The sequence below is a fragment of the Saccopteryx bilineata genome, chromosome 7 (assembly GCF_036850765.1).
Source record: "Saccopteryx bilineata isolate mSacBil1 chromosome 7, mSacBil1_pri_phased_curated, whole genome shotgun sequence".
Classification (NCBI taxonomy): domain Eukaryota; kingdom Metazoa; phylum Chordata; class Mammalia; order Chiroptera; family Emballonuridae; genus Saccopteryx; species Saccopteryx bilineata.
Window position 1 is genome coordinate 75,566,867 of NC_089496.1, and position 16,290 is coordinate 75,583,156.

General features: G+C 49.4%; 1 protein-coding gene across 3 annotated transcripts in view; it reads right to left on the minus strand.

The window, feature by feature from the left end:
- PDE8A (phosphodiesterase 8A) overlaps positions 1–16,290 on the minus strand; it is a 165,710-nt gene that overhangs the window by 4,127 nt on the left and 145,293 nt on the right. For 2 of the 3 annotated variants that reach the window (XM_066238684.1, XM_066238682.1), the window contains 9 exons: positions 13,408–13,478; positions 12,592–12,756; positions 11,243–11,291; positions 10,388–10,577; positions 9,255–9,453; positions 8,065–8,282; positions 5,457–5,589; positions 1,974–2,141; positions 299–428 (listed from right to left, as the gene is read on the minus strand). In XM_066238684.1, the coding sequence (XP_066094781.1) occupies positions 299–428; positions 1,974–2,141; positions 5,457–5,589; positions 8,065–8,282; positions 9,255–9,453; positions 10,388–10,577; positions 11,243–11,291; positions 12,592–12,756; positions 13,408–13,478 (1,323 nt within the window). The remainder of the gene's footprint in view (positions 1–298; positions 429–1,973; positions 2,142–5,456; positions 5,590–8,064; positions 8,283–9,254; positions 9,454–10,387; positions 10,578–11,242; positions 11,292–12,591; positions 12,757–13,407; positions 13,479–16,290) is intronic. The other variant, XM_066238683.1, reaches the window with a different exon arrangement.

Here is a 16,290-nt window from a genome sequence, read left to right on the forward strand (position 1 = left end):
CCGCTGGGGTGTGGTCAGTGTTAGTTTGGTCTTGAACCCTAATTTCTCTGCTACTAGCTCTGTGATCCAAGTTCAGGTCTCTCACCTATGAAACGGGAGTAACAGCACCCACCCCGGGGAGGGGCAGTGAATGAGGAAGTGCACAGAGCCCCAGCCCTCAGGAGCCCTGAAGTGAGAGCTCGGTCCCCTCGTCCTTCTGCAAAGTCGAAGCCCCCAAGCATAATCTAGAGCCGAATCCAACCCTTGCTGCTCCCTAAGACGTTCCATTACTGAGACAATTTCTGCCGAGAGTTCTTACCATCCCAGGCATCGAACATGCCTGTGATGAAGTAGTCAATGAAGGAGATTTGGGACTTGGGGATGCTGCAGGTGTTTCTGTCAAAAACCGGCATCACCACAGGTAAGTCCCGCTGCTTTTCTTCGTCAGTCTGCAGAGCGGAAAATGCCGGGATTACGAGACCAGTCTCTACCAGAGCCCACGGAGCTGTGGTGAGAAGCCAACCAGAGCACCAACCAACAAAACCAAACCTCCCACCAGACACCAAGTTGTCCCCAGGGTGGGGACTGCTCTATGCCAGGAGGGCCTGAGGACACGCTGCCCAACCCGTATCTTCAACACCCAGAAGCCTCCTGCTGCAGCTTCTCACTTAAGATGCAGAATGGCACCCACAATGCACCCACGAGCCACCACTCTGTGCGGTCACGGTCCCAGTCCAGCAAGCGTGTCCAGTGCCTGGCACAGGCCTGCAGTGTGAGAGACAGCCCCTTCACAGAAGAGGGACTAGTGGCTGCTTCTCATCTCAGGTCACATTATCTGATTTGGAAAGTTTCTGAACACCCTTGATATTCTTGAAGTTTAAAAAAAAGTTCTGGGATGGATTGCACAGTCACGCGTCACTTGATGAGGCTACGTTCTGAAAAACTGCATTGCTGGGCGAACATCACAGAACACGCCGACACAGCCTGCGCTGCAGGCCGTATGGCCCGTCGCAGTGGGAACTGCGAGGCAGTGGGTGCTGTGCACCTACACACAGAAAAGGTGCAGGAAGAAGGTGGTATAAAGGATAAAAAGTGGCACGCCTTCATAGGGAACTTACCACGACTGGGGCCTCAGGACTGGCAGTCGCCATGGGAGAGGGACAGTGAGGGCTGGTGAAGGCCCAGGCCGTGCTGTCCGTGCCTGCAGACTTAAACACTCCCACAGCCCCCCTACTTCCTCCGACAGGGTCAGAGACAGAACAGGGATGCTGTCGGTGCTGCTCCAGAATAGGGGAGTGGACTGGATTTACTGGAAGTATCGAGGAGGAGCTGGCTGGGGCAGGCCTAGGTCGCTGTACTAGTGATTGCCTGGAGGGTGAAAAGTGGCCCGAGGCTCAGCAGGAATAAAATCAAGATGGAGAGAGAAGGAAATACAAGGTCTGTCCTGGCAAGATGGTTTTAGCTGTTCCATGTTGGAACAGTGGTCAGAGTGAGGAATTTTGTGGTATTCATAAAAAAAGAGGGTATTTAACATGGAAAGGGTATATAGGAAGAAGGACTCAATATTTAGACTTTGGAAATTTGCTTTGAGTTCTGTTGACCTGACCTCACAGAAAGGGCTCTCCCCTGCACAGATCTGATGGACGGAATGAAACGTACCTGTGCTTTCCATAGTCACATCCAAAGTACAGGCACGGCTGGCTCCACACCACCACCAGTGTCCCGGGACCTTAGGTCCTCAGCAAAGATTTTACAGCAATGTGCCCTGCAGCCTACCAGGTGAGCTTGAGGAGGGCTGTCAGCACCTGATCACGCAGCGCAGGGGGACGGCCCCTCTGCACCGAGACAGGTCAGCGGCTGAGTGAGCGGGAGGCGATCTCTGCTCTCTGAACTGAGGTGCTGTGTGTGCCGAGAGGGAATCTACTGCCAAGACCCACAGATGCTGCTCCCCTCAGAGAACAAAATAATAATAAAGAACTTAAGCCATGTCTGACCTGAGAAAAATACTCTTCCGAGATGCGTGCAGCCCATTCGATGCACTGCTCCAAGGGTCGGCAGGGGTTGGACACATCAGCGCACTTAATCAACATTCGTTTGATCAGAGTTCGGTTCTCTGGAGTCCTGAGTATAGTGTTTATGGCTTCTTGGTCTTGATCAGTTTCCTAAAACATTAAGTGGAATTTAAAGCAATCAAAATGGGTCCCCTGGAGCCATGCCCTGTCTTACTGGCGTGGTCCCACTGCAAGCACGGGCACTGTCGGTGTCCTGCCAGTGAAGGGGCTCACAGAACGCTGGAGGCTACCGAGCACTGAGCATGGCCCCCACTTCCCAAGGGGAGAATCAAGGCCCAGTGAGAGTCCAGCAGGACCCAGGGTTGGAGGGCCGCCCTGGAGGTTGACGTGTCTGCCCTTCCCCTCCTTCCTGGCTTTTTCTTCTTACTTGAAATATTTCTCACAGTTGCCTTTTTTTATTCTTCTGTTCTGCTACCTCTATCATTCTCCTTTCGTAAGAACTCAAAGACCAGCTTTGTCTTTTATTATATTTATTAATAAAAGAGTGTGAACTGAAAAAAATAAATTTTTCTGCCCTCATAATACAGTGTGTCCATAAAGTCATGGTGCACTTTTGACCGGTCACAGGAAAGCAACAAAAGATGATAGAAATGTGAAATCTGCACCGAATAAAAGGAAAACTCTCCCAGTTTCATACCTATTCAGTGCAGTTCGATGTGGGCTCACGCAGATTTTTTAGGGCTCCTTAGGTAGCTATCCCGTATAGCCTCTATAGACTCGTCACTGATGGCCTACCAGAACGGGGTTTCTCCACCAAACTGCCGGTTTCCTTCAACTGCTTATCCCACCGAGTAATGTTATTCCTATGTGGTGGCGCTTCGTTATAAACGTGCTGATATTCACGTTGCACTTTGGTCATAGATTCGAATTTAGCGAGCCACAGAACACACTGAACTTTCCTCTCTACTGACCACATCTCGACTGGCATGGCTGTGGGCTGCTCCGCTATATACATGATGTTACGTCATCACCTGCGCATGTGCACATGCTGCCACATCATCCTATAGAAACTGGGAGGGTTTTCCTTTTATTTGGTGCAGATTTCACATTTCTATCGTCTTTTGTTGCTTTCCTGTGACCGGTCAAAAGTGCACCATGACTTTACGGACACACTGTAGAATCTTGTGGTTCACCAGGCTCCCTGCTCATTACTCCACCTCCCACCCAGCCCTGCGGGAATAGCTGTCAGCATATCCAACTGTGCCATCTACTGATACCTCCCTAACAATGTCTGACTGTGTGTGTGTGTGTGTGTGTGTGTGTGAGTGTGACAGAGAGAGGGACAGCTAAGGACAGACAGGAAGGGAGATGAGAAGCATCAATTCTTCATTGTAGCACCTTAGTTGTTCATTGATTGCTTTCTCATAGACTGCTCACAAATATTAGGGGTATTTTATCACTTCATATTCAGTTTGAAATATCCCCTAATTTTTGTGAGCAGTATATGTGCCTTGACCAGGGAGCTACAGCAGAGTATTCCACACTCAAGCCAGCTACCTTTGGGCTCAAGCTGGTGAGCCATGCTCAGCCAGATGAGCCTGCACTCAAGCTGGTGATCTTGGGGTTTCAAACCTGGGTCCTCGGCATCCCAGTCCGATGCTCTATCCACTGCGCCACGGCCTGGTCAGGCGTGTCTGACATTTTGTGATGTACAAAAAAAGGACTTAACCATCATTCTCTTTTGATCTGCACTCACAAGATCTTGTGGCAGGCAGGAAAAGCAGTATTTACTGTGACATCTTACAGATGAGGACACTGGGACTCAGGTAGGAGACTCGTCCAAAGCTATGCAACTGAGCCAGGGTAAGAACTTAAGTTCTACCTTCGGTCCTGGGCTCTGTCCACTCACAGCCCCACATGCTGTCTGCTTCACAAGGACCCTTCTGGACTTGGAGTCTCAATCCGTGGGGTAATGGACCTTCCAAGCAAATTTGGGTGGGAAGAGGGAGCACTGGGCAAAGAGCTCTGTCACAGATGGGAGCAAGCAAGTCTCCGCATTCTGAGTCTGTGCCTGTCAAGCAACTTTGCAAAGGAGTTGGTCATGTGATTTCAACGCGTCATCACCGTGGTCTAGGTCTCCCTCAGTGGTCTCAGTGGGGCAGAGCTGCCGTCAATATAGGCAATGGCATCCTGAGCCCAGGCTTCAGTCTCCTGGCGAGGGCCAGGATGTACAACGGCCACGGCCGCCCCGTCCTCCCTGCTCCAGGTCTCACCACCAGACAGCTGCGTGTGGACCCTTCTCTCCAGATTAATGCACTCAGTGTGGCTACAGTTCAATGCTGCCCGCTGGACACAATTTCCTTCACGTTACTTTGTCCCTGCTCTGACCCACTTGAGCAGAAGTAACCAGTCTCCCAAAAGTACCCCAAGTACAGACAGCAGAGATCAGAAATGTGACTGTCGAGTGGAACAGAGGACTTAGGTGAGTCTGGGAAGATGTGGTTCCTTTCTGTGGCACAAGGGGAGCTGGGATCAGTGGGATCAGTAACAACCAGCTCTCTCCAGGGCAGCAGGGCAGGAGCCAATAAAAAGCTGGGGTGGGTGCCCCTACATCTGAAGTCCTGGGGAAGGGAGTGAAGTCAAAGGCAAGCTGACAGTGAGGAGAGCAGGGTGAAGGGAGCAGAGTTCTCGACAGCACATGTGAAGGAATAATAGACAAAGGCCATGGCTAAACAAAGGAGCAACAGAAGTAAACTGATCATGGCTAGTCTAATAGGACACACTGTCCCCATACATGCCAAAGACTCAGGATGGTGACGGAGTTGGGGAGGGAGGGCAATGGGAAGGCTGTGAGCTGGTAGCAAGATTTCCAGTACACATGGGCTAGGTGGTGGGCAGACAGGTGGGCCTCAGCGGAAGAGGATCCGCGAAAGAACATTCTCTAGGTGCTGACCTCGCCGTGAACCTAGTATAATGGACACCACTGACTGCCTACCTTGTGCTGTGTCCACCAGTCCTCTGCCTGAGGTTACTTACGCCCATTCTCCAGGCAGGGGAATGGTGAAGCAGAGTAGGTGGGGACTAAGATCTGTCTGCTTCCACAGCTGTGGACTCCACGCCTCAAATCCAGAAATGAGGGGCAGCAATGTCTCCTTCCTGTGACACAGCAACAGAGGACAGCTGCTGCCACCAGAGTGTGCCCAGTGGGGATGGCTGTTGAGAGGTCCCATGGGCTCTGACCTGCCCCGGAATGTCCAAGAAGGGGAATGGTCCACCTTTCTCAAGCATGTTTATCTAAAACTTGACCCCCTTTCTGAGTTTTCATATCTATTTTTGGACGTCTTATTTTTTCCTGCCAAGTTTTTGCATTTTTTAGTAATTTAATCAATGGAAATTAACCTCAATGAGCCAACAACACAGGATGAGGGCTCCAAACAGGTGTTCCCAGCAGTCAGCCTCCCTTACCTTGTTTTCTTCCAGTTCTGCCAAGGGCTTGTTGACACTGTTGATAAACTTGTTGACATGCTCGAAGTGCTTTGTCATCTCTGTGGCCAAGACCATGTCAATAATAGCCTGCCGCAGTGTCCGATAGTCATTCCTATTCCAGAAAACGAGAGGCTGCTGCAGCTCACAGATTAGACCACCCAGGGAGGGGCTCCAGAAAATCACCTGTTCTCTGGGATGCATGTCCACTGTGGCTAACATTCTAATGTCACTGGGAGGCACACATTATTAGCTTTTTTGGAAGGCACTCTTTAAAAGAATGTGGAAGTCATAGGGTAGTGCCTTGATCATTTGCACAGGGAAACCGCAATAAAAGTTAAAATGAGAAGCTTAAGAACAAGACCTTATACATGCAGTGTGCATGCTGTCATCCCGCAGTGTGAGGCCCATGGTTCTTAGAATAAAGCAAGAACATGCAGGCCTGGGCAAAGCCTGTGAAGACAGAGATCTGTGGTTATGAAGAGTGTACCCCATGTGGGGATCCCACAACTTTTTTATTCAGTGAAAGGCGGGAAGGCAGAGGGACAGACTCCCGCATGTGCCCCAACCGGGATCCATACAGCAAGCTCCCTACCAGGTGCTGCTCGGCTCATCTGGGCTACTGCTCTGTTGCTGGGCAACTGAGCTATTTTAAGCACTTGAGGTGAGGACATGGAGCCATCCTCAGCGCCCAGGGCCAACTTTGCTCAAAGCATTTGAGCCATGGCTGTGGGAGGAGGAGAGAGAAAGAGAGAAGGGGAGGGGAAGGGCTAGTGAAGCAGATGGTCACTTCTCCTGTGTCCTGACTGGGAATCGAATCCAGGACTTCCACACACCGGGCTGACACTCTACCATTGAGCCAGCCAGCCAGGGCCAGGACCCAACAACTTTAGTGCCCAGAAAGTTGGAGGGCAGGCCTTATGACAGCTGAGCAGATCACAGGGAGTGCAAACAGCTCTCCCCTCAGCACTGGCTTTTATTTATTTTCAAATTTTTATCTTTTGAGAATGCAAACCATATAATTAAAAATGGAAAAGGTAAAAAGAATATGAAATGAATCTGTATTCTGCCCCTTTCCCTCCCCTGGAAACAGCCAGTTATCAGGGTCTTGAGTACTTTTCCAGAGACATCTGACATGAATATATCCACATACAGTAACTATGGACAAAACCTACTTAATTCCCCCTCTGAAATTCTAGAATGTGGCAAAGGGAGTTTAGTAAAATCAGGAGTCTCCTTTTTATAAAATCCCATATTAAAACTTTCCTTAGAACTCCAAGTTAATAAATACCTTTAAGTATAGTTGTTTATATGGAAAATAATAAACAAATAATACACAATAAACTGTGTTTTGTGTACTCACAACTGTAACCCTACTTTTACCCACCCCATATCCCTCATGACAATCCTTTTTCCTTCTTCCGTCTGATAGCCAGTCCCTATTGTTAGACACCAGTGAACAGTGATGTACAAAAGCCAACACCATGATCTTACAGAACTTAGGAACTGAACCAGGTATCAGATAAAACTAGAAAAATGATTATTTTAAAATGTAAGTGCTACAAAAGACCTCGGGACTGAATAATTAGTGTGAGGGGTCAGGGAAGTGACACATGAACAGAGGTGACAAGAAGACGCTTGCTGGGCACAGGAGGGCAGTGGAGTGTTCCAGGCAGGTGACAGGTTCTGAGTCTCTAAAAGCTCAGGATGTCAGTATTCTACGTCCTTGCCTTGAAATGTCCAGACACAAAGGAGAAAATCTTGAAAACTGCGCTAAGTGAAAGCAGCCAGTCACAAAAGGCCACCCTGGGTGGGGGAGACGCTTCTACTTCTGTGAGCTGTCCAGACAGTCCGCATCTGTGCAGACAGAAAGCGGGTCAGCAGGCTGGAGGGGCTGGGTGAGTGAGAAGTGACGCTAACAGCTGATATTTCGGGAGGTGTGATGAGCATGTTCTAAAATTAATGGTGGTCAGGGTTCCACCACTCTGAATAAGGACCACTGCACACTTCAAATGGGCAAACAGCATAGTATGTGAATTTATCTCAATAAAGCTGTTGAAAAAGAGCAGCCCCATGTGGCTCACTTCTTTTTTTTTTTTTTTTTGATATTTTTTCTTAAGTGAGAAGCAGGGAGGCAGAGAGACAGATTCCCGCATGCCCACCAGGGGGCATTTTTAGCACCTGAGGTGGAGGCCACAGAGCCATTCTCAGCGCCCGGGCCAACTTTGCTCCAATGGAGCCTTGGCTGCGGGAAGGGAAGGGAAGAGACAGAGACGAAGGAGAGGGGGAGGGGTGGAGAAGCAGATGGGCGCTTCTCCTGTGTGCCCTGGCCGGGAGTCGAACCCGGGACTCCTGCACGCCAGGCCGACGCTCTACCACTGAGCCAACCGGCCAGGGCCACGTGGCTCACTTCTTTCGGTAACATTTCTAGAGAACCAAAGCGGCCCTTGGTTCTCCTGTTGTTTCTTTTGTCCTAGGCCCTTCTTTGTATCACTGTCCCCAATTTTAATAAATGTCCTCTCAAAAAAAAACCCCCAACAAAAAACAAAAAAACACAGAGGGACTGACATCCTTTCCTAGTCATTCTCACCTCTCCATGTTTTTGAAGATGTTGTACTTCTCATTTCCGCTGGTCAGCTGGAAGGCCAGGGCCGCGTGGTGGCTCTCGAGCACAGCAGTGTCATTGTACAGAATGGCCAGCTCGCTGTCAGAGTTGCACAGGAAGGAGTTGGTTCTTCCAGGGTGGTCCAGGTCGTGAATTGTGGCCGCAATGAGGGCAGCAGCCTCGTCAACTGGGTCTAAAGTTTGCTAGAAACGAGAGAGCTTTCACAAATGGGTCCCGGGCTGAAAGCAGGACCCGTGCTCTTTCTGTCCTGTTCCTTTAAGGTGAGAGTGTTCAGACTGCTGAGAAAAGAACTCTGTTGTGTAAACCCAGTTTCCCTCTCTCTCCACTGAGTTATACGTTTGCATGTTTTTTAGGAAACACTACTGAATTCTCAGTCTCACACAAGTTAAAGACTTAATAAAATACACGGTGTCCTCAACAGGAGCAGATGGCTGAATGGTATGATACGATGACAGCTCAGTAAAGGCTGTTAAAATTGTTCTAAGGTAGTTTACAGGATATATATCTATGTTTGTATTTAGCCGGAGAGAAGTTCAGGAGCGATAATCCCGCCACACGGCCGTCTCTGCATGCTGCCCACCCCAGCACAGGCTGCCTCTGCTGCCGTTTATTGTTGTTCTTTACGGAGCAGCCTCTCTCTGGACTCTTTCTCTTTCCAGGTCTGGAGGATGATCTTTCGTTAAAAACAAAACAAAAAACAAAAACCCAAATCCCACCTTACCAGGCAGTGATCCAGTGGATAGAGCGCCAGCCTAGGAGGCTGAGGAGCCAGGTTCAAGGGGCAGCTGAAAGCCCGGCTCTGAGGGGGTTTGCCCTTTGGGGAAGGAACTAGTATCTGCTCAATATTCCACATGCTCGACATGACCTCATCCTTTACCTGGCTTTGAGGGGACAGTGAGGGCCGATGTGGCGACAGTCAGTACTTGTTGGCTGTACTCGTCTGTAGGTTCAGAGTGAGACCCCGAGGAGCAGCCCCTTGCTCATGTGCCCGTGGCATGCTGGGGTCGTGTCTTGGATGAACAGAGCCCCCAGAGCCACAGCTCGGGCTCCTGCCTGACTTCTCAGGTGGCCACAGCCTCACATGTGTGGGGACACTCCTGAGCAGTCTCACTGTGTGGCAACTTGTGGGGGCAGAAAAACACAGCACCGCTCACCTTGATCCTTTCTCTGCAGAGGAAGTAGGCAGTGGCATGCAGCACGTCTGCAGAGTGTGTTGAATTGTGGTAGGGGTTAGAAGAATGGTAATTCACTTCGATAATTTGTAACCACGACCTCAGTGTTATCTCAGAGCAGTTTAAGAATTCACAGACTCCAAAGCGAGCAAATATTTTGAGACCAAGATAAATTAAAGGCCTATAAGGAAAAACATTCATAGCATTAAAGAAAGCAGAGAAATAGGCACAATGTCTGGAGCCCTGAATGGGTTCACATCCAACAAGGAAACTCAAGCCAGACCTCAGGGAGGGTGCGGGCAGCAAAGTGGCGCTTGCCTCTCTGTCGCTCCTTCTCGTGGGAGCTAGCAGCAAGCCTGTGGGACCCAGCTCTGGTTCTGGCCTCTGAGCACTCATCCAGTGCTCCCCACAGCTGGGCAGGGTTTGGACTTCTGCTTGCTCTAGTAGGTTCCTCACAGTCATGTTTGCAGCCAAGCTAAACTTGTGCCGCCTTGAACCTTCTCCTTTGGACCTGCTGGACCTATGCCATTGGCTGGATGTCCTGCCTGAAGATAGTGACAGTTTCTAATGACCAACATGAGCCAGACACTGTCAGATGCCATGTGATGGCCTTGACAATCTGGAGGTGAGTACTGAGTATGAGGTGGTTCCCCTCTTACAAAATGACCAACGGCCACTAAGTCATGAGCTGGCTTTTGGTTTGGGAGGTCATGAAATCTGGCTCTGCTGAGGCAGCGTCCAGAGCAGAGCAGGCTAACAGGACTTGAACTGACCCACACTGGCCTGATTCACGTGACTGCCATGTCACTAGCCTGTAAACCGGGTGCTCAGAGGCCTGTCTGCCGGGGGTCCTCTTCCCCGCTGCCTGTGTCCGGGTCTGGGAGGTGGGGGCAGAGGGCACTACTGGTTCGCGTAGTGAGCGTAAGCGGAGGGCAGGGCCACCTGGGGACACTGCGCCCAGACGGGATGAGCCCGGATGATTCAGGGTGCCTGCCGCTCTCCTGAGCCTCCTCCCCGGGGACCAGGGACCAGCCATGCCAAACCCACACTCCCCGGGTGGCTTTCTCCACACAGGCCCTTGGCACTGAGCTCTGCTGAGCTCAATGTGGACTCACCTATTCTGAGTGGCAGCCTCCAATTCAAAAATATCAAAGTCCCAATAGTCCTCATTCTCCATGACCTGCGCTATCCGTGGTGGGACATCGTGAAGGAGGGTGGGAATGATGATACTGCTTGGGACTGGCTGGACGTCTGCAGAGGGTGATTGGAGGACAGCGTGAACAGACTTCATGGCATAAACAGCTCCTAAGAGGGGATGGGGCTGTTTCTGAGGGTTATGATACACCAAGGAAAAAGTGTCTGAAAAAATATATTTTTTTAGTGAGAGATAGGGACAGAGAGAAAGAGGGACAGATAGGGACAGAGAGGCAGGAAGGGAGAGATGAGAAGCATCAATTCTTTATTGCGGCACCTTAGTTGTTCATTGATTGATTTCTCATATGTGCCTTGACTGGGGGGGTGGGAGCTCTGGCAGAGCGAGTGACCCCTTGCTCAAGCCAGTGACCTTGGACTTGAGCCAGTGACCTTGGGCTCGAGCCAGTGACCTTGGGCTCGAGCCAGCAACCTTTGGGCTCAAGCCAGTGCCCATAGGTTCATGTCTATGATCCCATGTTCAAGCCGCCAACCTCGCGCTCAAGCCAGGGACCTCGGGCTCCAAGCCAGTGTCATATCTGATTCCACGCTCAAGCCAGCAACCACGGGGTCATGTCTATGATTCCATGCTCAAGCCAGTGCTGGAGACCTTGGGGATTCGAACCTGGGTACTCTGAGTCCCAGTCTAATACTCTATCCACTGCACCACCGCCTGGTGAGGCCTATTAGAAAAATTTTATCTGAAAAGTTTATTTTCATCACTTAGGCTTGACTATAATGTTAATAGTGGTCCAAAAAATTAAAAAGGAAAAACTTACGTTTTGCTGTAAAAATATAGTCATTCCCAGATACTCTTCTTAAACCGTCCTAATAAAAATCAAGGAAACAAGAAAAAGAAGTCACAACTCTACATCCTGGACACCCCAGGCCAGCTGGTCCCAGAGGACATTAGGACAGCACAGCCCCGAGACCTTGCCCCCTGAAGCCGGAGCCTGGCTGAAGGCAGGCAGCACGGCTCTCGGCTGGGAGGAGCAGCTGGAGGGCAGCTTGAGAGAGGCTCCTGGGCCAGCATTCCTGCTGGTCTCCAGACAGTTTGGTTCCTTAGGGACAATACCTGTCCCCCACCCTGCCACCTTCCTCACCAGCTGGACACCAGAGTCCTCTGGAAAGCCACGCTCTCCTCCCCTCCAAGCACCTCACTGCGCCCAGCAGACTGCAGGGAGCGCTGCTCCCTCCCCAGCTCCCCGGCCCCTCCAGCAGCTGCCATCCTGCGTGACTCTCACCCCCCTAGCTCCTCTTCTTCCCTTACTCGGGACACTGCCACCTTGTTCTGTGTCATTACCCCTCCTACAGGGTAGAGGAGCCTCTGTCTCAATAGGCCAGGCTTGTGTCAGATATTAGTCTCAAGAGATAGTATCATCACCAGGAACCATGCTACCCTGTCTGAAGTCACTTTAACGTCTTAAAAATTAGGTTGTAGGCAGGACTAGAAATTACGTGTATAGGGAGGACTAAAACCTAAATATTTAAGACATCCTGTGACTTCAGAAAGCAGGAACTGGGAGGGAAGTGAATTTTCTTTCTGACCAACACAAAGATGACAGCGATGGACAGATCTGTCTTCCAGTTTTTCTTCCCTGTGAGACCTCTACGCTGCACTGCTGGCAGCGGTCTCTAGGAGCCCTCAAGAGCCCACAGTACACAGCCCCCATCTAATGAAATGGTCCCAAGCCATTCTCCCCCATGAGGTCACCAAATCTGTGTAGGATGTTTGGAAGGAAACTGTGCCTCCTCCCCTGGGGCCTCGTTAAACATATATATTCTTTCTGTTTCACAATGTACATAGAGCGTTTCATATACTCTTTTCTGCCCCAGTTTTCAAAAATCTTTAAAAACTAGTTTTACTTAAATAAAAATGCTCGTAGAACCCCTAAGCACAAATGGAGCCCTGGCCCAGCAGCCCGTGTAGAATAAGCCCTTCCCACCCCGCTGCAAGCCAGGGTCCCTGGGTGCAGGGCAGTGAGTGGGTGATGGCTCCGGACAGGGAGCAGCGGGTGGAGGTGGAGGCCTGGAGCGAGCCTGGCGTGCAGCGAGCTCTGTGCGGCCAGCCGTGAACAAGTAACGAAAGAACAAACAGAAACAGAAGGGTCCCGGCAGCAGCACTTACAGTCATAAGGCCCCCGACAAGGTCACTGGTGTGAGGATCATCATGCTTCGCACTGAACTGCGGTGAATATAATTCAGTGGTTCTCAGAATCTCCAGCACATGGTCTAAGGCTTCTGTCACAGGCATGGGACTGTTTTCCTGAGCAGCGTTGATGATACTGATTACCTACAATATAGAAAGAAAAGACTTGAGTTTCATAGCCTTAACAAATGTAGGCCCTGGCTGGTTGGCTCAGTGGTAGAGCATCGACTCTGTGTGTGGATGTCCTGGGTTTGATTCCTGGTCAGGGCACACAGGAGGGGTGTCCATCTGCTTTACCACCTCTCCCCTTTCTCTCTCTCTCTCTCTCTCTCCCTCCCTCCCTCTCCCTCTCCCTCTCCCTCTCCTGCAGCCATGGCTCTACTGGAACAAGTTAGCCCCAGGTCATGAGGAGGCTCCAAGGCCTCTGCCTCAGGGGCTAAGAAGAACTCAGTTGCTGAGCTACGGGGCAGAGCATCACCCCCAAGTGGGCATGCCGGGTGGATCCTGCTTGGGGCGCATGCGGGAGTCTGTCTCTGGCTCCCCTCCTCTCACTGAATAAAACAAAGAAACAAACAAAAAAATCATAAAGCAACCCAGAGAGCCAGGCTGGCAGTGGTGCCCAAGGCTAACTTAAGACTAGTTAACTGTTCATGTCACACGCCCTCTCTCTTCAGAGGAAGTGGCCCAGAGTAGGAGAACGTTGTTTTTGTTGTGGGTCCTCATTTCTTCTCACTGGAAACGACTGGGAGAACAGGGTCGTCCCTGCTTAGTGGAGAACAACCACAGCTGCCTCACCTTGGTGATGGGTGCCTCGATGGTCATAGAATGTATCCGGGCTATGGAGGAGTGTCGTCTCTGCGTGGCCACTGTGGAGAGATCAAGTGAGCAGAGATCAGGGTAGGCACAGCCTCAGGCACCTGCCTCTAGCCAGAGCTCCAGGTCCTTCCTGCCGGCGCCTGTGTGCCCATCTGCACAGTGAGGGGCAGGACCAGAACAGCCCCTCGCTGAGCTTCCTCCCCCCCAACCAGCCAAGTCTGCTTCCTTCGGTTCCAGGCCCTAGGATGCACTTGCCTCCACTGCACTTCTGATTCCAGAGACAAAACGGGAGACAATCCTGCACACGGCCCAACAGCCTCTTTTTGTATTTATAATAATAAGGCTTTATACCCATTCAGCTTGCTGCTACCCAGGAGGAAGAATGTTCTGGAAGACAATGCCACATAGGCTTTTTGTGTCATACATGGCAGGAGCTATAAAAACAATTCCCCATGAACTGAGATATGTGAATTTCTGGTCAGTTTTCCAGGCATCCTTTGGTGCTTTCTGCTGTTAACTTACTCTAGACTCATTAGGTAACTACTGACAGAGGCCAGCAGGAGCGCCTAGGCTCCAGGATTTGTTCATTTTCCATTGCTCCTGCAAGATGTGGTTCCTCAGGCGAGGTGGGGGCAGGGGAGCCGGGCAGGCCAGAAGAAATGTTCACACAGAGGTCTGTGTGTCTCCCTGAAAGGCCCACTGTCAGGCCAAATGCTCTTTACCAACGACCCTAAACGACTACAGGGCACTGCACAGCCCGGGACACAGCTTCCCGTCACCAACCTGCGGCTCAGGGAGAGACTGCGAGGTGAACCGGCCTGGGCTCTCAAACGCTTGGAACGCTGGCGACCAACAAACCTCTTTCAACCTAATTTTGGTGACCAGCGTATGGTTGCCAACTTTCCATTTTATCCAATGTGGTCATTAAACCAAAAATAAGAACCCCTATTTTATCACTGTCATAAGAGGACTTGTTGTCATTTAAAAATATGAAAGTGACATATGCTCACAAAAACCAAATAGTGTAAATGCCATCAAGTTAGAAAAGACTGTCATGACTGTGTGTGCAGAAAGTCCCAGAGAACCTACAGCTCTCTCCCAACGACTGAGCCAGTGTAGCAGGTCATGCAGTACAAGGTCAATACACAGAAGTCAAATGTAATTCTGTCTGCCAGCAATAAACAATTGGAAATTGAAATAAAAAACATTATGTCTGCATCAAAGAACATCAATATTTAGGAATAAATTTTTTTATTATTTTTTAAACCACATTTTAAAAAATTATTTTTATTTACTTATTTTTAGATTTTATTTATTCATTTTAGAGAGAGGAGACAGAGAGAGAGAGAGAGAGACAGAGAGAGAAGGGAGGGAGGAGCAGAAAGCATCAACTCCCATATGTGCCTTGACCAAGAAAGCCCAGGGTTTCAAACCAGCGACCTCAGTGTTCCAGGTCAATGCTTTTACCCACTGCACCACCGCAGGTCAGGCTATATTTAGGAATAAATTTAATGAAAGATTTCAAGATTTATACACTGAAAATGCAAAACTTTGCTGAGAGAAAAGAAAGACAAGCTAAACAGAGATATACAGCATTTCATCATCTGAAAGACAGCATTAATATTTCTTTTCCTCAAATTGATCTATATAGATTCAAGAGAACCCCAGATAAAATTCAGGAGATAGCCTGACCAGCAGGTGGCGCAGTATAAGCGTCAGACTGGGATGCAGAAGACCCAGGTTCAAAACCTTGAGGTCACTGGCTGGAGCACAGGCTCACCAGCTTGAGCGTGGGGTCACTGGCTTGAGTGTGTGATCACAGACATGACCCCATGGTCACTGGCTTGAGCCCAAAGGTTACTGGCTTGAAGCCCAAGGTTGGTGGCTTGAGCCCAAGGTCACAGGTTTGAACCCAAGGTCTCTGGCTTGAGCAAGGGGTCACTCGCTCTGCTGGAGCCCCCCAGTCAAGTCACACATGAGAAAGCAATCAATGAACAACTAAGGTGCTGCAATGAAGAACTGATGCTTCTCATCTCCCTTCCTTTATGTCTGTCCCTATCTGTCCCTCTCTGTCTGTCACACACACAAAATAAATCCAGGAGATGGTATGTGTATGTGTGTGTATGTGTATAAACTAACAAGCTGCTTCTAAATGTTATATAAAAATACAAAGAACCTAGAATAGCCAAGAGAACCCTGAGGAAGCTGACACTACCAGGTATCAAGACTTCCCGTGAGGCAGCAGTGATCGCTGATGGCATTGGTACAGCACAAACTGAACAGAGCAATCCAGAAACAGACCATATATTCATAGTCACCTGATTTACAATAATGATGCTACTACAAAAGATGTTTTTTTTTCAATACAGTGAGGGGCCAACTGGGTTTCCATGTTGGGGTAAAATTCATCCTTGATCTCTACCGTCACCTGATAAAAAAATTAATCTGAAATGGATCACAGACCTAATGTGAAAAAAGACTTCTAAAAGAAAATATGGGAGAATATTTTTCTGACCTTGGGCATAGAGAAAGATTTCTGAAAATAGAAAATGCACTAGCTATAATAGAAAACACTGATAAAATGAACTTTATTAAAATTAAGAACCTTTGTTCACTAAGAGACCATTAAAAGAGTGGAAAGGCAAACCACAAAAAAAATATTTTTGATACACATATCCAATAGCAGCCCCATATCTAGACTATATAAAGAATTCCTACGAACCAATAAGAGAAAGATAACCCAATTATAAAAATGGGCAAAATATTTGAATAGCACCTCACAAAAGAGGATATCCAAATGGCCAACAAGCATAGGAAAGGAGTACTCAACCTCATTAGTCATCAGAAAAATTAAAACCACAC